This window comes from Condylura cristata, unplaced genomic scaffold, assembly GCF_000260355.1.
Source record: "Condylura cristata isolate star-nosed mole 26May11 unplaced genomic scaffold, ConCri1.0 scaffold00008, whole genome shotgun sequence".
Lineage (NCBI taxonomy): Eukaryota > Metazoa > Chordata > Mammalia > Eulipotyphla > Talpidae > Condylura > Condylura cristata.
In genome coordinates this window covers 33781158-33805920 of record NW_004567109.1, presented here as the reverse complement: position 1 = coordinate 33805920, position 24763 = coordinate 33781158, and the positions used below count along the sequence as shown (strand labels likewise).

The following is a 24763-nucleotide window of genomic DNA, read 5'->3' as shown; positions in this document are numbered from 1 at the left end:
CATGGCTTAAACAGGGATAAACAAATGAACAATGAAAATGCGACCTGATAAGAATTAGATAATGATGAAAGTGAGCTCTGGGGCAACAGAGAGGCCTGTCTGTGTGCTGTGCTCTTTGCTAAGTACTGGAACAAACACAGGAGCAGTAGACAAAGGTTTCATGCCTCTAAGGATGACACAGTTCCAATACACACAAAACCCAACACTTAGGAAGCCAGTGCAGGGTCTTTTGTCTAAGTTACACCAGTTATGTGAGTAACAGTTGGAGGAAGAGGGAGCAGAAGAGGGAGATTCTAAGGGAGGGAAGAGCCTGTTGAAATCATCAAAGAAGGCTTTTCCCAGGAGGAAATATTTCTTAAGAACTTTCCTTAGAAAGGCCTAGGACATGTCAAACAAGGGGAGAAAAAAAAACAAAACAGTCTTGACAGTGAAAACAATAAAGGGTTCCCATTCATTCACCTACTCAACAAAACTATTGCAGCACACCACAGGTGAATTCCAGGGAAATGCAGATGAACTGGAATGACTCCTGCTCAGGAAGCATGCATTTCCACATGAGTAGCCAGCAAGATACAGCCACTTCTGATTCAGTATGGTTAATTCAACAATCAGGGTAAGCTCCAGAGTCCCCAGGTGCTAGCAAATTCTAAAAACGTCAGGCCACTGAATACAATTTCCAAGCTGGGTCATGTGCAGGGAGAGGAGATGTAGAGGAAGAGCACAAGACAGCACCAGCAAGACCACCATTCCTTGCACTGGTCATGTGACTTTGGGCTGAGTACTTAAAAACACTTCCACACTCATTTCTTCTAGCTCTAAAACAGAATAACATCTTTATCAAGAGGCTGTTGTAAGGATAAAATGAAATGATGGGCATAAAGTGTTCAGGATAGCACCTTGCACATAATTAGTGGCCCAGATATGGAGGCCATCACTGCTGAAGAAGTCAGCAGCTCTAGTGACAGTTGTTAACTTGACCAAGGTAGGACATGATCTCAGACCATGTGAAATCCCTAGGAAAAAGCAGTATAGCTGCTCCCCACTCTTATATTTCTCAAGTTTTTGAGCAAGAAAAGGCAAGTCAGGTGTATCTTCAGTCACTCTATACTCTAGATTTAGGCTTCTCGAAATCTCCCATGAGGAACCTGAACCAGAAGAAGGAGTGAATATTCCCAAGAGGTGCCTCCCTAATTGCCACTGACTTTTCACTATTTTAGCTTAGACATTCTGCTCCATAATCCAACCTTCCTCTTACCGCCATCATCATAAGGAACACTGTGCCTATTTATTTCAAACACTGTTACGACCTTCTTATATGCCTTACTCATTTAATCCTCATAATAGCTCTACGGAGGTAAGTGCAGCTGTCATTCACAGTGCACAGGTAACAAAACTCTGGTAAGAAACATAAAGACACTTGTCCAAGACGACAGGCTAATAAATATTGGAACTGGCTTGTCAGACCAGGCATCTGGCTCTAGGATATGTGTGCCAGTGACATGTTACCTCTCTAGCATGAAAACGCTTCCTTCCTTAAGCCTCGCGCCAGCTATGAGTTGCAAGCAGATGTGTCATTGTCTATCCTCTGCCTTCTGGCACATGACCACCTATCCAAACTCCAAGCAAGGAGAGCAACCTAAGACCCAATAGGCTTATCTGAGTTCCCTACAGTGAGACAAAGGCCCAGAGCACTCATGCAGCTAATGGGGTTCAAAGAGATGACAAGTCAAACGTCACTGGGAGATGATTAAAAAATCTAACATTAAACCAAGCTGTACTTAGAGCAGACCTTTCTTAAAGAAGCTTTTCATTGGGGGATTATATTTTCTTCTTGACAATTTCCTTAATGGCAAGAAAGGCTATATGTTAAAAGAACAAAGGAGACCCAAGGGCAAAGAACAGAAGAGTCTCCCCAAGGTGGAGGCTGAAAGGGGGAAGAGAGCTGAAAATTAAACAGGCAGAAGAGAAGATGTGTCCCCTCTTTTATTCCTATATAATGCTCCAATGTAGCCCACCCCCACCTCTTCCCTCTGCCTTCTTCTCCCAAGGCACTAACAGCCGCCCCAAGCTCATTAAAGTTTAAACTTACTGATCAATATGAACAGAATGGTGAATTGTCCATCTGCAAATTACCAAGCCCTTCATGAATATTTAAGGACTTAAACTAGGAATGGGAGAAGAGAAAACTCAGGACTTGATTTTTCTCACAAAAAAAAAATGGGAGGGGGGGTACACAAAAGCATCTCTGTCATTCTTGATCACCAGGATAAAAAAACTAAACAGGCAAGAGAAACTTTAAAGGTGTGGAGATCTTGCCCGACATGCTTCCTTTCCCAAGCAAACAGCCCAATGCTCATCCAAGGCCACTGAAAATGAACATCTGATCTCATTTAGAGTTTTGCCCAATCTCCTTGCTTCTCCAAACACATCATGTTCTCATTGTACCATGCCGTGGCACACACTGTTTCCTCTGCCCACAGGGAGGTTTCACTCACTTTCACACCTGGAAGGCAGGATGATCCAGTGACTAAGGATACAGAGCTGACTCAGACTCCCTAGTGGCCATCCCTGCCTACTTCTAAAGGCATGAACTTGGGTAAGCCCAACCCCTCTGTGCCTACATCCTTGTCAATAACACCAGACAATAATTAACAGGTCAACCTTCACAGGGTTGCTGTGAAGATTCATAACGCATGTTCACATGTTCACATGCCTCAGGCACATGGTGAAGGCACAACAGATGTCCTCTATGATAATCACACAACTTCTTCACCTCAAGACACCCCTGATCAAATTCTGCCTGTATATTCCACATCTTCCATCCTGTCTACCCTGAGCCCTTCTGAGGTAGCCCGTTCCTCATCATCACCAGAGAGACTTCAGTATTGGTCTGTATCACTAGACTATGAGCCCCTAAAAGGCAAGCCTAAATCTCAAGGTTCCTCAGCCCAATGCTGGGGAGACAGGGGACAGATCACACAGCTGGTAGACACAAGAACAGAGTGCCCATACCTTTGTGACGATACAGCAGGCGGCCCAAATGTCCTCAGAAGACTGTTCATGGTGGTTGAACTGAGGCTCCCACTTCTTAGTTGGCTGGTCTGCAAAAGCCACAAGGACACCCTCCTGGTCCACAAGAGCCGCACGAACACTGCCTGTCCCAACATCCACACCCACATAGTAGCTTCTTGGTGCATGATCGCCACTGTGCATCATGGTCTGGCCACCTGTGGTAGTCAAGGGAAAAACTACATAAACCTGAGTCAAGCACAAGGCATCTCGAAAGTGTATATAAACAGTGTGTAGCTAACTAGTGGCCAGTTATTTATTCACTCAATGAAAATGGAAGAGTTTAATGGTTACCAGAGGGAACAGGGGAAAGATAGAGGGGGGTAAGTGAGGTGTTGGCATGGGTGGTTGAGTGGAAGGTGAGTAGCACATGTGCAAACATGGACAAGTAAAAATGTGACCCCAAAATTAAACTTTTGTCAATAAATAAAAAAGAGGGGGGATGTTGAGTGTTAACAGTGTGTCACCAGGCATGGAGCTAGTAGGGGAGAACAAGACATGGAGTTCTCAGCTTTGGAAGGGAGTAGATGAGATGTGAAGCACCTATAACCAACTGAATTATTCACGCAAGTCATGATATGGAGTATAAACTACTGCAAGAGTAAATAAAGGATAGCAGGGAAACAGAAAATCCAGAAGGGATAGACAGACATTTATTCTCATGAATTTAATTCAAAACAAGAAAAGCATCATGGTACTTAAAAGGATCCCCATCATCCGTGTCAATTGGCCACAAATCACCTACTGAGCACCTACCTATGCCAATCACAGTGGAAACTAACACATTCCAGCTACTCCTAAGATTCTGGAAGGTAAATATATTCCAGTTTCTATTTTACAGGTAATCCAAGTGAGATTCTGTGAAAGAAGTGACAATTCGCTTAAGGCTCAGTCCACACTTAGGAACAGTAAATGCACTTGTTGTAATGATGTGCATTATCCTGATGGGGAGGTAGACCTGAGAAGTTTGGGGATTTACCCAGCCTCCCTCAGGAACAGCCTGGGCCCACAGTTCCACAGCCATGTGCTCCCAACTGTCACACTCTTTCCAACAGCTGCAGAGCAGGTTTGCAGAAGCACCAGATACATAGCAGTGGTGTCATGAAGTAACTGGGAATTGGGAAGGAGCCTCTGGGGAGCCAGGACTAGGCAATTGTCAGACAAACTGTTTTCCTGACAGACTCTTCCTGAGTTACAAGGAAACACGACCAGAGACCACTCAGGAAATCCTTGGCCACCACAGCCACTACAATTCCCTCTATTAAGATTAGCCTGCGGGACACAGAAAACTCATAGAGATTTTCATTTTCCAGACTGACCTTTCAAAGAATAAGAATGTACCCCCGAGACAGGGTGCTGTGAACATACTACAGCTCGCCAGGTGAGCTCCGGGCCTGAGTGCCCAGAGTATCCTCTCAAGCACAGCCACATTCTGCACCCTTGAACTTCAAAGTCACACTTGGGGATTCTAAAAGGCAGGCAGTCAGTCAGCAGATGTTCAGTCACTGCTTCCTGGATATTCAGCCCAGTCAAAAACAGCTTCATTAGAAGTGATTGCTTGAACGTAATCACAGTGATTTCCCAACTGCGTTTGCCCTTTTTGCTCTCTGGCTCACGATGGGTGAAAAGGAAGATGTTCAGCTGGAGCAAGAGCATTTTCACCCTTCACATGAGCTTTAGAGAAAGGCTCTGGCACTCCAGCCTCAGTGCTTTCTTATATTGTCTCTCTCACTCACAAACCTACACAATTTTCAAACCATTCATTTCTACTTTCAGCTAACAGAGATACCTTACCTGCAAACGTTACTCTCACGAAACATTAAAGAGATCAAAGAGCTGCTTGGTTGGAAGCAAAGACAGCCCTTGTCCCACCTCTCACCTCCAACCCCATTAGCAGTCTGCTGGGACTCAGGATGGTGGGTAACCACTGGCGAAGGCTGAGGTCCTTGGCATCCCAGTCCCTCATGAACCTCCCCTCGCCTGCTACTAGTCACAAGTAACGCGACCATGCCTACCCTCATGCCAGACCCCAGAAATCCTGAAGCTTCTTGCAGGCCCTCACATGCATCTGGCCGCTAGAGGCTCACCCCACCACCCACGGCCTTTTCCTTGAATTCCTTCTGCTCTTGTCTGCCTGGTAATGAGGAGCTTCACATTTGGGTCCAGCCCAACCATCACCTGTCCAGGGAAGACTCCTTAGCCGTCCATGGTCCCTTACAGACATTTTAAGGATGCCATCTGATCATCCTGACACCACTGTCTTTTAAAACTTACTATTGTGGCCCTCCCTGGTGGCGCAGTGGGTTAAAGCACAGCACAAAGAAGTTTAAGCCACTTCCGCATGAGTTCGATCCCCGCCTGCCCCGGAGGTGACCACATGGTATGGCAGACCTCTCCTGACCCGCCCGCCCGCTGCTCCACTCAGCAGTGTGCCTCGCCGATCTGCCTGTTCTGTTCCCAGCTCTGTCTCTGGTGAAGCCTCCCCCCGCCCCTGAGCCTCTGGTCTGTACCCCAATTCTGTATGTACAAATAAATAAATCTTAAAAAAATAAAATAAAAAAAAAACTTACTATTGTAAGTGATGATGGTATTTTTGCTTCCATGTCTATTTCCCTTACTAATCTGAACTTTAAAAGAAAAACTTATGATTTCTACATCCCCAGCCTCTAGCACAGTGAGTGGTATATAATCAATTGTCAATAAGCCTTAATTAGTGAACAACTGAATCAGAGAATCAACAGAAAGCAAAGATGAACAGATTTCTAGTGTTAATAGGTTAATTCCTAAGTTTGCTCTTGTATATACCAATATTTTGTCTTGCTTCTAGTCTTTGTGGTGTTCACTCATTCAACATTTATTGGATGCTTACAAACACACTTTATGAATTCTAAGATAATCATATTTTACAACTGTTTTTTCCGATTTAGCTTCTCTAAAAATTATACAGTGAATCTTACAATCATTGACATCTTATAATTTATTTGTAGTATATTAGCAGTATATAAAAGCGATGCATTTTGCATCCAGTGATGGATATTCAGTGAATATCCACTCTGCTAAACACTGAAGATACAGTGATGTGCAAACAAGGTCAGTGTTTTGGTTCAGAACTTGCCCAGGTTTTTATGTGCAAGTAGGATAAAGAAAGACCAGCAGCACCCACCTTACCTCCACGCCCTCCTCACCCGCATCTCTCACTTTGCTTGGCATTCTGCTAGGTTCCAGAAGTATCCACTGTGAAGCAGTCCCAGGGTGCTGCTCCTTAACACCAAGCTTGGCATACTAACAACTCTCTGCCCTTGATTAGAACTTTCTAAGATTGTTCTAAATGCTTTGGGAAGAAACAATGATATAAAGAGGAAATGACAAATCTATATGCACTATGGCTTACCCGGACCTGGCCAGATGTCTCCAGGCTTCTCTCCATTCTGCTCAGCCCCCTCTCTTGTCCTCAGGCTCACTTCTGACCCTTCTTCCTCTGCAGGGAGTACACCACCTGCCTATTTCCTACCAAGATACCCTGATTCGTTTCCAGTAAAATCCAAAGCAGCAGATTTCTACTCAAAGGCCTATCCCAATTCTAGTTTGGGGACCACCTCAGATAGAGGAATGAGCCATGCAGAGCCTCACCTCTTACAATGAGCAGAGCTTCACTAACAGTTAACTCCATTGCTGCCTCGGTCACAGCGACCTCCCCAGATCAGCCCAGTGCCTGGCACATAAAGGAACTTAACATGACTCTGTATCTCACCAGAAACCTTGAATTCCATCATCAGGGAAATAATAAAAGGTACCATGCTTTCTGGGTATCACACACTCAGCTAAGCACTTTGCTTACACTGCCACAAACCCCTGAAGATAATTGTCATTATTACACCAGTAAGGAGGAAAATGAGCCCTAGATGGGTAGAGTAACCTGCTCTACTACGCATATAACAAGTAACAGTTAGAATGATCCCAGGCTCTCAAGATCCTAAACATCTCAGGGTGCTGTCCTGCCCCATATGTGTCCATTTATTAACTCTCCAAGGACTCTGCGAGATGCCCCAGCAGGCTTGGCCTAAGGTGGTAACTCAGAAGCCAGGCTGTCTCCCTTCAGAGACTGAACCTCTCCCAGTGCCACCCACTGCCCCTCTTTAGCAAACCACTCATTTTTAGAACATATCTCCAAGGCCTCATTTAGGAAGTATCAAACCCACAGGAGAAGGGTAGCACACAGCTCCAGGTTTTTTTGTTTGTTTGTTTGTTTGTTTGTTTTTATTACAAAGTTTATTTTTACATCATTTTGCACATTTTTTTTTCCCATCTCGATTGTAATCCCCGCGGGTTTCCCATCACCAAATCACCCCTGTGCCACCACCATAGTCCCGTGCATTTCCCTCCCTTCCCCCCCCCCGTTTGTTTTTTTGTTTTTTTAAAGAAGCCCCCTCATTTAATATTCAGCTCATCACTGTCCCCATCATTATAGTTTCAGGTATCTTCTTTGTGACTGTTTCCACCTACAGTCCCCGAAAGCAGGGAAGTGGAGAAATCAAACCCTTGGGCTTCTTCCCTGAAATTCAACACAGTGACTCATAAAAATTCTGCCAGATTTTCTACAACTCAGATCTCTGGCTCATCTCACTCTTTGTTCCTGGGTCATAAGTACTATCTTTGTCCTGGACTCCAACCATAATCAACTACTTCTCTTAGTCTCAAACAACAAAGTAGATGCAAAATATACAAAACACCATTTTTTTTTTCTAGTTTCTTCTGTGTGTCCTGCACCTTTATACATATGTTATTCTCATCCCACTTATCCCAAGTGGATATACCCATCTCCATTTTATAGTTTCAGTGGGGTCTCGGAAATTGCCCCAAGTCACACAAAGAACAAATAATAGCATGAGGATCTGAACCCCAGCTTTCATGACCAGTTTAGGGTTCTTTACACAACATAACCTGAAACTAGAATCCAAGTCCTTTGATCCATTTCTTCAATAGAACCAACAACACCTGCAGTCGTAACTAGCATTTATTCAGCTCTGCTCTGCAAATTGCCCACATGGTGTTTACATTCATCATAACAACTCTGTAAGGGAGGCAGAATGAGACCATTTGCAAGAGAAGAAAACTGAGGTTTTCAGAGATACAGCTGTTTAAGGTCACAGACCACCTGGGATTTCAGGCTAAGTCTGGGTGGCTCCACACCTGACTTATGAATGGTGAGAGTCAAGAGTTTGGGATTCAGCTCATTGCTTTTAGGCATTGTTTTTGTGTTTAGTGTATTCCTTATAGAGGAATACACTATAAGGAAAAACAACAGTTGGGTGATCAGGTTAGGGAAAAATAAAGACCGGGACTGTGGAGGGCAAGAGGGAGACAAGGAAGAGAAGTCTGAGCTCTGCCACACCAAGGCCTAAGCCTTGCCCCCTCTCAGCCTACCAGAGGCTTCCAGGGCCAGGGCCCTGCCCATGTCCCCAGCATGGAATGAGCTGATATTTAGCCCCAATTCATGATCAAAAGAACGCTCTTATGATAAATATTTATACGGCTCATTAAATAATAGCCTGTATAAATATTATCAGGAATGAGCCACAGGAAACCACAGACTTCATGGCTGTTTCTTCAGCAAATACGCAAGCTGCTGAAATAAAGCGTGAAAGGGAAAGAGGGTTACAAACCTGGGAGGCTGTTTCTTTGCAAAATTATTTCAGTAATTCAAGAAGGGTTGATGCTGTGCTGAAATACTGTGCTGCAAGCTAATCATTTGAGGCTGTCCTGACTGTCCCCCCTTCTTTACCCCGCAACAACCTGAGAGCTACAGTGTTGCTTCCTGAGACCAAGGCTCCCCAGACCCAATGCATGACTTACCTCCAGAGCTTGCTCTTGAAGAGTTACTCTTTCAGGATGGATTTGTGACAGTGTCCAGACAGACACTATCCCCGGGATCTGGAAAGGAACTCAATATTGTCATTCAACTTTGATCTTTGGACTTTGTTGAGAGCTCGTGTTCAGAAGTCCCACACTATTTACTTGCTTAGTTATATTGCAAGGGTTGGTCAGTTTGGAAAGAAAAAGATAGCAATGAATACATGTGCCCACATCTGTTAAATGCCACATGCATCTCACATGCTCTGAGGTGCTGAGAAAGTTCAGCATTGGAGGGAAAGAGCTAATATGACAATAATATATGGTTTTCTTTTGGCTTGATCAACAATATGCATGGAAGGGGGAAAAAATAGCCTTCTGGCAGGTACTTTCCTCTTATAGTGAAAGGTTGACTCCTTTATCTCAAATCCAGTAGTATTCCTTGCAAGTTCTAAGCCATAGTTGTATAGCTGAATAATACAATAGTTGAATACAATAGCTGGCAACAGTTGTATAACTGAAATTATGCAACTGCAGTACCTAGCATGGCACCTATTCTGGTGCACACACTGCATAAGCAGCAACAACTATGAGGACTGTTACCACTCGCCAACCTTCTCCTCCCACAACAAATTATCTCTGAACAATGTACCATCTATACCTAAGTATTCTCACCATAACTGACAGCTCAAATTCCAGTAAATAATGCAAGAATTAACTAAAAAGCTAGGATTAGGAAGTCAAAAATGGTATGATCTGATTTTAGAAAGTTGACAATGTAGTATAAGACTCTGATGTTTGAAAATCAAATGTTGATAGCTCAAGTTTTTCCTATTTTATGCTCTTCAAGAAAAATCTAGCACACCTAGTAAAATACCCTGTGGGTGAGGTGGCTTTATGTTGACACCAAAATCGTAGGCCTAGGAACCCAGCATACTATTCCAACTCCACCTTTCTCCATAGTATGCAGAGACATTAGCTGGTAAAGAAGGTACCAATTTTCTGTTCTCATCACATTTCCAAACACTAGACCAGAAAATCATCATTTTTCAAGATGCCGAAGACCATCATGTTGTGATATGAGCCCATTTTTTAAAGACAAACAGGAAGTAACTGGAGGGGGGGGATAATAAAATAAGACACTAGCAAGAGTAGTTGCCCTTTTAAGCCAGAAATGATTTCTAACAGGCAGAAAAATCAGAATTGACCAAATCCCCATGCCTAACAGTGTGGCAGTCACAAGGATCAAAAACAAGCCAGTCCTAGGAGGTGACCAAAGCCACCCCTCTCCAAGACCCACAGAGGCAGATATGGCAAAGCAGCTGTGAAGAAGATAACACAAAATTCAGCCATGAAGAGGCCAAATGCACAGGACAGATCCTAAATAAGTCATGGATGGAAACTTTGATTCATCAAGTGATATCCACAAACTCCATCAAAACACATCACCTGAGAGCAAATGAAACTCTTGATCCCCCATGTTCTCATCTGTAAAGTCCTGCTCATTCTCTCTTCTCTTCTGTCTAACCCCTGTGATTCAACAAAGCAATTCTGTACATGTGATAACGCCATCCAAGTTCTTTGTAATGCCCAACCAATCTATTTTTTGTGCAGAGAAATGATAGGCAAACCCATACTTATAACCTCCATCAATGTATGTATTGCTTCCACTTATACCAGATTCCTAAGAGGCTCAATATCCTATAGATAGGTACAGAAACTGTAGAAAAAGGAAGCTGTATTCAAATTCATGTTTGTCTGAGCCATGCCAGGAAACTTACCACCACCCCTGGCATGCCTTGGCTTCCATTAACTAAGTCGCCTTCATCCTGGGCACACTGGCAATGAACTCTCAAGTCTAAGTGTCCTTCTCAGACACTCAGTCATTAGAAATGCCTTCTCCAGGCTCCAATTCATGTACTACATCATGCAACTATAAACTTTATGTAACATTAGGTAGATATATTACATATTAACTTAAAATGTTCTGCCCCAATTCCAGATAAGCACAGAGTTGTGTAGGGTAATAATGGAGGGATGAGAGGGAAGAAGGAGATTACAAAATTTGGGGGGAGGGGGAGATTATTAAAGCCTACCTAAGAGTCAAATATCTCTTAAAATAAAGTCTTTAAGACTCTCTTCCCTTGGAGAGTTCTAGAAGCATTATCAGCAGTCCACTCTTCTGTGTGACCCATCGTGCTTCCTCCCTGGAACAATCCCCCCTTTGACCTTGGCCCTACTTCCACAAGCACATTTCTGGAGGGAGAAGGAAGTTCCCAATTAGACCCTAAGTACACTAAAAGCGAAAGATTCCCTGCATCACCTTCTCTAGAACACAGTTGTTGATTTGCTGACATAACTAGGAAATGATTTTCTGCAGAACTAACCAGACATTTAAAGCAATGTCGTTATCATTAGCATATTGGCCGAAATCCACAACTTTTCCCAGAAAATCACCAAAAGCAAGCAGCAGAAGAACCCCCAGCCATAATGAGTGTTGTCAGATGTCAGCGTACAGGAAGGACTCCAGGCAGCATTAGGCAAAGCAACAAAATCACCTCCCCACACAGTCTTGCAAAACTCCTTTCTCAGAGACAAGGCCAGGCCTGAGGTTGGTCTTTGGCCTGTTTGTGTGTTTATCTGTCACCGAGGCAGGGCCAAGTAGCTTTAAGATCCAAGGTGAAAGGCCTAAAGAGTAAGTTATTTGAAGATTAAACATTAGATGAAGAACTGGATAGCCTGCTATTTTACAAACACAACCTGTCAAAATTAGCAAGAACCAAATACAAGCTTAAACCACCAGCTCTTCTTTATTTGCCCCCAACGACCTAGAAGCCTGTCTCTTTCACCTTCACTCACCACCAGCTCCCCACTCTCAACCCTTTTACTCCAACCTATAAAACTACTGATGCTAGGTATACTACGGGTGTACCTACCGGTGATGCCCTCCAAGTAGAATTCCTGGTTCACAGAGTTCCCTCTTCTTGTAATTACGATGATACAAACTTGCAGTTCACAAAGAATAATGCTCTGAATGTATATGAATCTTTAGCTTCACACAACATATAAGAAGTACAAGTCAAAACAATACTGAGATGAAATTTATACCTCACAAATAGATGAAAATTAAAAATTTTTGATAATAACCACTTCTGGCAAGAGTATACGTCAGACACTGTGTACGCTTTTTTTTTCATATTAGTTTACTTTTACATATTTTTGTGCATTTTTCCATCTCGGTTGCAATCCCCTTGGGTTTCCCATTACCAAATCACCCATGTGCCATCCCCATAGTCCAGGCATTGTGTACACTTTTAAGGGGTGGGTAACTGGTTCAACCTACTTTAGAACAACTTGGCAATGTCTGCCCATTTTCAACATCTATGCTTTTACTTAACAACTTAGCTTCTAAGAATTTATGGGTTGGTTCACCTAAAAGATATGTACAAAAGTATCCATTACCACCTTTTCTTGTAACAGCAAGAGAATATTCACAAAATCTGGAAGCAAATTAAATGCTAAAATTGATACATAGGTAGCCATTAAAACTATTAAAAGCAATTAAGAGGGGCCCTCCCTGGTGGCCCAGCGGACTGGAGCACTGCCCTGCCAAGCTAAGCCAAGGCATGGTTGCTTCAGTGCAAGTTTGATCCCTGCCCAGGGGGGGTGATCCATATGGTGCCGCAGACCTCTCCTGACCCGCCCGCTGCTCCCCTCAGCAGTGTACCTCGTCAATCTGCCTGTTCTGCTCCCCACTCTGTCTCTGGTGAATCCCCTCACCGCCCCTCCCTGCACCTCTCACTGTATCCCATTTCTGTATGCATAAATCTTTTTTTAAAAAAGCAATAAGGAGCTAAGAAAAATGCTAATTATATATTATTAAATAAGTCTTAGCTTCTATAATATGACCCCATTTGTTTAATTTTTTTTTAAAGAGGCTAGGGCATCAGTGCCTCCCAAAGGATGAGTTCCAGCATCAGCTACACTGGGGAACACGCACATTCTGGTACCATGTGCAAACACAGCTTAAGATAGTTGCCAAGAGTAAGTGTAAAAGCAAAAACAATACATCTTCCTTAGAAAAGAAAAAGTATCTGAGACTTCATATTAGGGGAGATGTCTTAGATATATCACCAGAGCCATGTCCCATAAAGGATCAGCATCATCAAAATAACACTGGTAAGGCAGAACTCTGATTTTCAAAATGTAGTATTAAGAATGAAAAGGCCTATCATAAAATGGGAGAAAATATTCATAAATCACAGTGATAAATAAGTTATTATGAGAATACATAAAAACCTTTCAAAACCCATTAAGAAAACAGTCCATTTTTTAAAATGTACAAAAGAGTTAACAAACATTGCATCCAAGAATATAGACACGGGGCAAATAAGTTCATAATAAGAAAACTGATATTAGCAGTCATCAGGGAAATGCAAATTAAAACCACTAAAAGAGAACACCGCATTATTTGCACGGCCAACATTAAAGAAAGTGACCACATCAATCTTTAAAGCAATTGGAAGCTTCATGCACTCTAAAGGAGAAGCAAAATAACACAATTACTTTGAAATACTATTTGGTTGTTTCTTAAAAAGTTGAACATATCTACCAGGTGAACTAATCAGTCTACTTCCATATATTTACCATGAGAAATGGAAGCATATGCCCATACATAAACATGGACACAAATGGTGATAGCAGCTTGAACTGTAAATAATACAAATATCCACCAAAGATCAAAGATTAATGGATAAACAAAGTATGGGTTAGTCATACAATGGAAGACTACTCAGCAAAGAAAGGAATGAGCTACCTGTGTATACACGACAGGCATGAATCTCAAGATGAGAATATAAAGGAAAAGCTACCACACACAAAAATAACACTGTATGACCCTTCTCCCCCAACATCCTAAAAATATCTGAAATAAGAGATAGTGACATCAAGCAGACAATTGGTTGACTGGGCAGTAGAGGGAGAAGGGAGGGAACTAGGGGTGAGGGAAGAATTGCCAAGGGAGCACAAGAAACCTTAAAGGTGTTATCTACATTCTTTGCCTTGATTGTGATGATAGTTTCATGGCTAGATATTCATATGCCAAAACTTCTCAAATTAGATGCTGTAATATGTGGCTTATTGCATGTCAATTAATCCATAACAGACTGTTGGAAAAAATATACCCCCAATAGGGAATGACTTATTTTCCCCTATGGTACTTTGACTGCTTATCTTCTTTCTTCATCCACTATATTCAATTAGTAACTAATTCCTAACCATTCTATTCTCCTAACCTCTCCAGTCCCCTAACTACTACCCTCACCCATCTCTCACAGTCTAATAGTCTCACTCCAGTCTTCACTACTCCAACTTATTCTCCACTGGGCAGTCAGAATAAATTTCAAAACACAGATCTGAGTGTCCATTCAACAGCTCCTGTTGCTCTGGAAATACATCTCCCACTCCTTTAACATGACTTATCTGACCCTCCAGGATCTGGCACTTTCACTCTCCCCAAACTCTTTCTCATGGTCCTGCCCAGTCACACTAATGAACAGTATGGTACTGCTGTTCCCAAATCAGATCATTTCTTCCCCCTCTTGTCTTTCTCCAATCCACTCAGGGGGAGGCTTTATAACCCAGTTCAGATACCGTCTCCTCGGGAAAGTCTTCCCAAATCCATACACTGGACCAATCGCCTTCCTCTCATCTCCTGAGAAGCTTCTATCTACCCTGCCATCATGCAAAGTTCACTATCATACAATATCCCTCACCAGATACTGAAAGCAAAAACAAAGTCGCTTGTCTTTACTTTCCCAGAGCCTACCTCAGTGCCAGATCCAGAAAATGTGCCAACAGATTAACGAACAAATGAATGAGCAGGACAGATATGCATGATCTCCTCTTGTACCACCTGAGTTGTTTCTACATTCCACCTTATAAAAATACGGGCAATGAAAGGGTAAGTGATCTCAGCAGGACATTCTGGTAAAATATTTCAAATTCCCTGGTGCACGGGGAGAAGGGTGTGTGGAGGTAGGGAAGGGGTTCCAGCTGCTCTGAGAGTTTGAGTGACTTCAAATCATTTTCAAAACTAGCTGTGCTTTCAACTAAGTGAAAGTAGACAGGAAAGAAATCAATTCCAGAAGATAAGGCCCACAGCAGTAGTTAACACAGCCTAATCTCTTCCCAGTACACTTCTAAATTTCATCCAGGAAAACACAGTTCTCCACCCTCTGGGTTATTGCCTAGTCCCAAGATACAAGTTTTGACTTCTAAATCCACCCAGGGAGCTCCCAACCTCCCTTCCTTTCAAATTCAACCTCTGGCCCTTTTCCTCCTCTCAGGCCTGTTCTCCCAGTCATCTTTACTAACAGTACTTCAGGGCCTCCCACTATGAGAACCTCTTCAGATGGTCCCTCTAACTGCCAGGCCAGTGACCATCAGGTCAAGAGCCAAGCATGAAGGCCTCTTTGACAGGAGATTCCCAGAAGCCCAAGAAGCAGTCAAAAGGCTGGGAGACACAGTTGGCCACTTTAAAAAATCAGGATATAGACCTGATAAGGAAGGACTGGGACAGCAAGCAAAACAAACAAATGCTTACCTCTACCAACTAAATAACTGCCCCAAACTATGAGGAGAATGGCTTTCTTTCCTACTGATTTGCAATTCAAAAGCATAATCACTTCCTCCACCTGACTTTCTATTTTCAAAATTAACCTAATGACTGTTCTTCGAAATCTAATGACTGACCCTTTAATTCAGGGACAAAATTAGTTAAAACAAGAGAAGTGTTTCAGTGGAAACAGTGGGTGATTAGGGAAATTCGCCATTTTGCATCTTGAGGATCCTTAAAAGGGAAAATTAATAAAAATTGAAAGCTATCCCTAGGGCTCTGGCACCCAGGATTCCAGTAACTAATTAAGTACTATACCATCTCAAAAAACTGCACCTAATTATCATAAACAGCTGAAAGCACTTAAAGTTGCCGGCAGTACAGCCCTTTGGCCACTACTATAGGCAGCCAGATTTTACTTAAAAGACTAAAATATGCCTGGGGAAGTGGCCTACAATAGGGCAGGAAATAAGGGGGTGAATATAGCAAAGTAGACAGAGGTGGCAGGAGCTCCTGACACCCCTTAGGCAGTCTTCTGGCCGCAGTAAAGGCCGAGCCTTCCCTTAAGTGGCCAGATGGTCACCCAAGAGAGGAGGATGCAGGAGACGTAAGCCGCCAGAGGGAGAAGAGGAAGACGTGGCTGCCACCTCAGGATAAAGGAAATAGTTGTGGGCCTGGAGCGCTCTCCGACAGGAGAACATGCTTGCAGCGAGCCTACTACTTGCAGAAGCTCCTGGTGCACTAGTGAGACTGAGAGGGTCACTTACTTGTCCAATCTGAAATTACATTATAGCTAGGAGGGCTCTGCCAGGCGCCGCGCTGAGCCTCACCGAGCACGAGCTGGGCGGTCCCCGCAGGCGACTTCGGCCCGCCCCGCACCTGGCCCCGCCTCCGCCGGACGCGGCTCTTGTAAAACACCGCCTGGTTGGTCCTTTAAACCCGACCCGGGATTGGCCCGCGCCTACGCCCCTCCCACTTCACGTGGAGTAAGCTTGGTTCGGGAGCTCCCAGCGTCGCTGCTGGCTAGTGGCTAGCATCTCACCCTCCTTCCTGCCCCTCCTGCCTTGCTGGACTTTTAAAGGAGCTCTGTCCACTCATGTTGCGGGTTTTTCAGCTTAGGGGCTTATTTTTCAGAATTCACTTACACAAATCTAAGGCTTCCCCCAATGAATCCATGACTTTACTTCTCCATTCTTTGAATACCAGGAATGTTGTAGATGATTTAATAATAACTGTAACAATAACAATAATTGACTAGCTGCTTTGTGCCAGAGCTTGTTTCTGCTGCTCGACTTGAATTTACTCATGTATACCAGTCCCCTGCAGTGATACCAATCTGTAAATCTACAAAACATGGGTCTCTGCCTTTCAGAAAGTTAACGTCTAGTGGATTCTGGAACAGATTTACTCATTTAATCTTCAAAATCCTTGCTATCCCAATAAGCTAGGTAGCTATTTTACAGCTGTGGAAAGTCAGAAAACTTTGTGTCTTGTCCTGAGACACACAGTAAGTTACAGAGGGAACTAACCAAGCTCCGATCTAAGCTGCTTCAAAATGCATATTTCCAGGCTGATGAAACTGGAAGTTTGGAAGATAGCTTAGCAAATCCAAACCTGTTGTTTTCCTAGAAAATGCAAACCTTTTGTTTCTTAGTAAAGGGAAATTATTTCCCAAGGACACATAAATTCTGAAAGGTAAGCCTAAGTAATGAGGTAATGACTGATTTTATTAACCTGAACTGTGTGTGTGTTTTATATTCATTGTCTAGTATCCTATAAAAACCTCAAAAGTCAACAGATGCCACTATCTTTTCTACAGCGTTGAGAATACTGGCACAGTACGGGTGAGCTCATATAATCAGTTCCATTTCTGCTAAGGGTCTAGTATTTGGGTAATTTTCTGACTTCTACACCATCCTTGTTCACTTTCCATTTCCAACAAATATCCAGATATCCAGCATGTACTCCTTGGTATGAAAGAGGTACTGGAATCAGATTACTTAGCAGTTGTGGGATTAGTAGTGTATAACAAGACCAATTACATTAAAACCTATTCTTACCTTTGCAAAGTATTGTGAAGAGCAAATAGTTTATGAAAATATTTTGTAACATGTTAGCTGCTGAATACATATAAGACTGCTTCCATCCAGTGTGCACCATGAGTGAAATAAATTATTCCATATTCTATAAATAAATATTTTTATTTATTCCCCTCACTGGTTGTCTCATAAACTATAGCAGGAGGTTACATCATAACTAAATTTGAATTAGTGTGGATTTGATGCCTATTCTTTTTTGATATAATAGCTTACTTTTACATCATTTTGTGCCTTTTCCCATCTCAGTTGTAATCCCCATAGGCTTCCCATCACCAAATCACCTGTGTGCCATCACCATAGTCCAGTTGATGCCTATTCTTTATGGATGACTCTATTTCTCCTCTATGTGCATTTGATATTTGATTTGTTTCCTTTAATTGTCATACTGTCAGTAGTAGTAACAGCAACAAGAGTATGACTGAGGCTCCAGAATTTTGTGAACCAGGAGAGAACTTCCGAATAAGAGCCACACATATCAAAGAAACAAACTGAAAGAGCTTTGATTCCTAACACGGTGAAATACTAGCACACCACCCAAACCACTTCCAGACCTCCATGCGAATTACAAACATCAATGAAGCAAAGGCTACATTGTGCAAGGCACTCTGTTTAATGTTTTCATATATACTGGGTCAAACCTAACAATAACTGATATACCTTACCCAATAGAAATCCTAAAGCAACTCTATAAGGTGATAAATGCAAAAATAGACCCAAAGGGCATAAGTAACTTGTTCACCTAACCAAGTCGTACAGGTGAGATTCCAAGACCAATTCTCATTCTCTTTTTCAATTATGACACACTTCCTATTATGAATAAATTTTTTTTACAATTATTTTTATTTTATTCACTTGTCTAAAGGAATAAATTGTAAACATTTTATACACTGTGGGTTGTACAGTCTCTGATGAAAAGATTCAATTCTGCCTTTGTAATGTAAAAGAAATCACAGAAGATAGTAAACAAGTGCATATGAGTATGTTATGAGAAAACTTCATTTACAAAAGCTTGCAACATGCTAATAGGACCATGGACTTTAGCTTGCTGCCTTTTTTTTTTTTTTAAAGATTTATTTGTTTGTTCATACAGAACTGGGGTACAGGCCAGAGGCTCAGGGGCAGCAAGAGTCTTCACCAGAGACAGAGTGGGGAGCAGAAACAGGCAGATCAACGAAGTACACTGCTGAGGGGAGCAGAGGGCCTGTCAGGAGAGGTCTGCCACACCATGTGGTCACCTCTGGGGCAGGTGGGAATCCAACTCTTGAGGAAGTGGCATCAGCTTCTCAGTGCTGTGCTTTAACCCGCTGCGCCACCAGGGAGGGCCAGCTTGCTGCCTTTTGTTGTATTTATTCCTGATGTCCCATCACAAAAATTCATGGGGAATTCATTTCAAATGTTGGAGCAATCAAGACATTACAGGCATGTTCACAAGACTGACTAATAGAAAAGCAAGTACATGCAGAGTGGCCCAAAAGAAAAATCTACAGTCATGAGATCTTATTGAATTCTTCTCTGCCACTGAAACCAGAGCTATATTGCAGACCACTCCACTTGCCTCAGTCTATATGAGCAATAAACTGCAGTACAAATATTATCCATACATCCCTATTTTCCATCATTGCAGGGAAACAAGGACAAGACGATGCATGTAGTTACATTTAAAAAGCTATAAATTTTATCCAACTATATGTATATTACTTCACCCACTGGACAATACATTCCCTCTATGTCCTTCAATTCCCAGTCCTTTTTATCACAGAACTCGCAGAATACATCAGATGCTAATTACTAGTTCATCACTTTTCCTCCCCAAGTCTAAAGAAAAGGTTATCATTTTGCCTTGTATTAGAAAGAAAGTCCTTGTATTACTAGAAAGTCTAGACATCCACTCAAGGTTATTGCTAAGCATGGGTCACTATCTACAAAGTTCATCACAAATCACATGAGGAATTTTAGTTGCACAGTAGATATAAGCAAGACACAAAGAACTGGGTTCTGAAATCATAGAACCAGTTGAACTGAAAGTTTGTATGGTTTCCATCATGCTCAAAAATGGTTATGTGCAGTGTCAGAAAGCTGAGATGAGGTCTGGTGCTCTTTCTCTTGACTGGTAGAAACCCTGAAAATCCCTCAGTGCAGTCTTAGGAACATAATCTTGCTTTAGCAACTTGGATTCTCACCAAAGGAAAAAAGATATTTTTCCCGAGATGCCCAAAGTCATGGCACAGATGTAGATATTGTTATTCATTTATTTATTCATACATTTATGTCATCATTTAACAAAAGTTTACTGACTGTCTTCTTCTCTGGTGTTGAGAAAAGCAGACATTGTTCCTGTCCTCATAGAACTTGCAATCACAAAACCACCATTCAAAAGATAAGAACACAAGTATACAACTGATGCAATTCCAACTAGAAAAGAAAAGAGGCTCCAGTGAGAGAAAAAAAAAAAAACTGATTTAGATTGAGGTCTGACTGACATTTAGAAGGTGATGTTGATGCATCAGAGACTTTATACACATTGTCTCTGGTCTTCATCCACCAACCCTGTGAAGTGGCTGTTATCACAGTCATTGTACAGATCGGGAAACTGAGGTTTTGGGCTATCAGGTAACTGGCTTAGGGTGCATTGTTATTAAGAATGAAGCAGTCAGTGCTCTCCCCAATAACATCATGCATCCTTTAATGATAGGGATAGTTCTGAGAAACACGTCACTAGATGATTTTATTGTGCAAAAGTCATAAGTATGATTCTATAAACTGGGGTGGGATGGCCTATTACACACAGAGGGTGTCTGCTAGGGCCTATTGCTCCTAGGCTACGCATCGGTACAGCATGTCATTACACTGAATACTTCAGGCAACTGTAACACAAAGGTATTTGTGTAACTTAACCTAACCAGACATATAAAATGCCATATAAAAGATAAAAGTGATACCACTGAATAGTTTACTTTCCATAAGTGGAGCTTGCAGGATAGGAAGTTGCTCTGGGTGAGTCAGTAAGTGGTGAGTAGATGTGAAGACCTTGGGCATTTGTATACACTACTACAGACTTCAGAAACTCTAAACACTTAGGGGACATTAGATTTATTAAAATAGTTTTCTTTCTACAATAATTAATGAAATGTAATATAGTTATTATATAAACTTTTAATTATTTTCTTTTTAAGATTTATTTATTTGTACATCGAGAACTGGGGTACAGGCCTGAGGCTCAGGGGCCACAAGAGGCTTCACCAGAGACAGAGTGGGGAGCAGAACAGGCAGATCTATGAAGTACACTGCTGAGGGGAGCAGCGGGCAGGTCAGGAGAGGTCTGCCTCGCCATGTGGTCACCTCTGGGCCAGGCTGGAATCGAACCCATGTGGAAGTGGCTTTTAGCTTCTTAGTGCTGTGCTTTAACCTGCTGCACCACCAGGGAGGGCCCTTTTTCATTATTTTTTTTAAGTTTTTGTCTTTTTTTGGAATAACATTCACTTTAACTTAAAACACAAAGAGATTGTTTGGCCAAACAAAAAATATTTTCATGTATTATATATTTATTCTATCACTCTTTTCTATTTACATATGTGTGTGTGTACACACACATACATATGTATGTACATATATGTATGTATATATATATTTATACACACACACACACATATGCTTTACTTTTTAAACTTTTGTTAAGAACTAAGACACCATGGGTGATATGATGGTGGCACAACTATGGGGAATACAATGATGTAAGAAAACAATTAATTAATTAAAAGTTAAAACAAAAAAAAGTAAAATCACACATTAGCCTAAGCCTAACCAGGGCAAGGGCCATCTCTACCAGCACCTTCTCACCTCTCATCTCAGTGTACTGAAGAGTAGATCATCTTCAGGGACAATAACTTCACAGAGCTGACATCTCTTAGGATAACAATGCACTTTTCTGGACTATTTCCAGAACAATCTGCAGGAGTCTTCTTAAGGAGAACAAGTCTTTCCAGAAATATGTCCATGGCACTTTACTTGGTCTGTTTCTTCTTCTGTCACAGAACTGCTTGTACACAGACAATGCACCCTAAGCATCCTCTCTAATACCAAAACTCATTCAGCGTTAGGATCTATGTTTTCACATCTTTCTTTTTTGTTTTTAAGACTTATTTATTTATTTATTTGGATATACAGAACTGGGGTACACATCAGAGTTGCCAGAGATGTAAGAGAATTCACCAGAGACAGAGTGGGGGCAGAACAAGCAGATCCAGGAAGTACACTGTTGAGGGGAGCCGCCGGCGGATCAGGAGAGGTTTGCCACATCGTGTGGGTCACCCCCAGGACTGGGGATGAACTCAAACTTAAGTGGCTGTGGGCAGCTTGCAGTGCTGCATCCCAACCCATTGCAACCAGGGAGTGCCTGTTTTCAGACCTTTTAAGGAGATTATCGAGGTCTGCAAAAGCTGCTGCTAAACACTTCACTGCTAATTTTATTTAAAATTCTCTTCCTTCTACAACTTCCCTTTCTTTTGCCTGTTCTTCAGCCATGCATTCATGTTCCATGTCCAACAACTCATTAGTTGATTCCTCAGGAACTGCCTCCGGGAGCTCATCCCCACCCACATAAAAGTGGCTTGTGAGGTCAACCATAACCTTGTTGATTTCTGAAAACTCCTCATCCTTGGAAAATTCTTTGAAACCTCAGGCAAATCTACTAAGGGTCTTCTTCCAGATGCCACTCATATACTCCAGGGAAATGGTATCCCAAGCCTAAGCAAGGGTCTTGTGTGCTCATAGATGTTATGACTCCCAGAACTGTATCAGTATCTTCTTCAAATGAACAACAGCTTGGGCAAAGGTCCTCTTCAGATAGAAGGCCTTAAAAGTTGCTCAATCTCCAGAAAGTGAGACTTTTTCTGCTGACTGCATTTGCACACAGTATTACCCATTTCTTTCACTTGGAAGAGTTCTTCCTTCATTTTTTATTGGATTCATAGTCTGCCTTTACCATGTAGCTGAAGACTATTTCCTCTGCAAGATTTCTCTCTCTTTCTGAGAACTCAATAAATATCTTTTCTTCTAGACTCCTGCAGCCTCCTATCTACTACGGATCAGGGAGTAAATCTAAAACACTTTGTAAAGCTCATTTTCTTTTCTATACACATGTCTTGTGGCCCTTGCACATAGTTCTGTGGGCAGCCCCAGTCATTAGTAACAGACAGACCTGTGATTGCCTCCAAATCTACTTGTTTGCTGGATAACCTGGGGAGACTTTCTTAACTTCTCTGTGCTTCAGTTTCCTGGGTGAATAACAATACTTTTTGATTGAGATATACTTTAAAGCATTGTCCCAGTAGAACAGCTAGTCTGTACTGCATACTTCTACCTGATTCTGTTCCTTAGACTGGAACAGGAAGTAGCCAGTGCCCTATAATAGCAGGTGTTTAGCAGTGTTAGTTATGGCTGTGACAGTCCCTACCTGCCTACTGGATTGCTCACTCAACACAAACTGTGCTCTCCTATCTCTCTTTCTTTCTCAACTTAGACTCCTATAAGCCTCCCTTAAACTTGATCTTTGGTAGGAACATGTGCCATTGCATACACACTCTTTCTCTTCCAAATCCACACAATCATCTAGGGGGAAAATAACTAAAATAGTTCAGTAGAGACCTAACAGGTGGTCAGTAAGGGGAAACGGCTGACTGGAGGACCTGCTGGGTTCCCTACCCCTAGTGTGACCGAGAGGCATATTTTATACACCAGATCACTAAAGGATTCTAGTAGGTCATTTCCAAAGCCAGGAAAGTGCTCCAAGATACTTTTATACTTGCCCTCTGTTAACCTCTCTCCAGCATGTTTCATCTCTTCTTTCAACATCCACTGAATACTGAGTAACGACTAAGTGCTGACCAGCATTCAAAAAAACCTGATAGTATCTTGGGCTGGTCCCCAAGACTGTTAGAAATATGGGGGTGTGGACGATGAAGGGGCAAGAAAGAATGTGCTAACATTTACTGGGGCTGGGTTTCACACCTCTGCATTCCATATCTCTGTAACTTCCCTGACCACCCTGTGAGAGAGTAGAGTTACTACAGAAGAAACAGAGTGGCTTGCCCAGGTCATTGATCACAAGACACTACAGTCCAATTACTAAAGAGGGAGTTTCTGTTAAAGTGGGCAATTATGCTTATGTTGTATGTAAACACATCAGGTGATGCTAGTCCTAGTCATCTCACTGTTTTCCACTTGCAGCATCAGCTTCCTCTTCCAGGTTGGAACTGCCCACCCACCCTCCAGTTCTAAGACTTCAATTACCATCAAAACCAGCTCTGCACCATCAATAACCTTCTCCCCAGTCTGCTGCTACCATCCAGTCTCAGCCCCACAATGACTCAGCCATGAGTCATGTTTATAAACATGCACTGTGTGCTGTGCCAGGACATCATGCACTCCTAAACCCCAAAGTGTGTTTTTCCTCATAGTGGCGACAGGTGGAAGAAGAGAGGGCTCTGGGAGGATGACACAGCAAAATAGAGGTGAGAGGGGACCTGCAGGAAGTGCCCACTGCAGGTATCGAGGAGGACTCAAAGGGGAAGGCCGCTGAGCTTGTGCAGTGTAATGACAACATCCGGGGACTCTGCCACCTGCTTCTCTGTAGTCATGACATTGGATTGGGTAGACAGCATTAGGATTGGGTAGAATTTAGTTTAGACTGGGCCCTATCTGAAGGTAACTATCTGCCAAAAATGGACCCCTGGGCACTCCAAAACACCGTCTATGCCTACCAATATGCCCTTTCCTCTAGATACCAGATAAAGGTCTGGATGAAGCTGCAGTCCACTCCCCACTCTAGTAGCTGAAAGTGCCCCTGTACGGCTGCTGGTCCCAGCAGAGAGACAGTGTTCCTAGTTTGCTAAAATATTTTCTAAAGTCCCAAGGTAGTTTGTGACAAAACAAGACTAGAAAACGAGATCTAAGAACATCTGATTTCTAGAAGATTCATTCCTCCTGCCATGTATTCTGGTAGGCATAGTTTTAGTTAACATTGAACATCACAGAAATCAGGTCATGCCTTCCAACTGATGGCGACAGGTGGCAACATCTCATTTGCACTGCTTACCTGGAGAGTCTTGTAAAAATAACTGGACAACCACTG

At 42.4% G+C, this 24763-nt stretch overlaps 1 protein-coding gene across 10 annotated transcripts in view; it reads right to left on the bottom strand.

Annotated features, from left to right (window-relative positions):
• The window catches only part of FGGY (FGGY carbohydrate kinase domain containing), a 364051-nt gene extending 347669 nt beyond the window's left edge, over nucleotides 1-16382 (bottom strand). For 9 of the 10 annotated variants that reach the window (XM_004679054.2, XM_012722677.1, XM_012722676.1 and 6 more), the window contains exons 1-2: nucleotides 16303-16382; nucleotides 3013-3227 (exon numbers count right to left, since the gene is read on the bottom strand). In XM_004679054.2, coding sequence (XP_004679111.2) covers nucleotides 3013-3216 — 204 coding nt within the window. In that variant the 5' untranslated portion in view covers nucleotides 3217-3227; nucleotides 16303-16382. The remainder of the gene's footprint in view (nucleotides 1-3012; nucleotides 3228-16302) is intronic. The other variant, XM_012722671.1, reaches the window with a different exon arrangement.
• Nucleotides 16383-24763: the final 8381 nt, after the last annotated feature.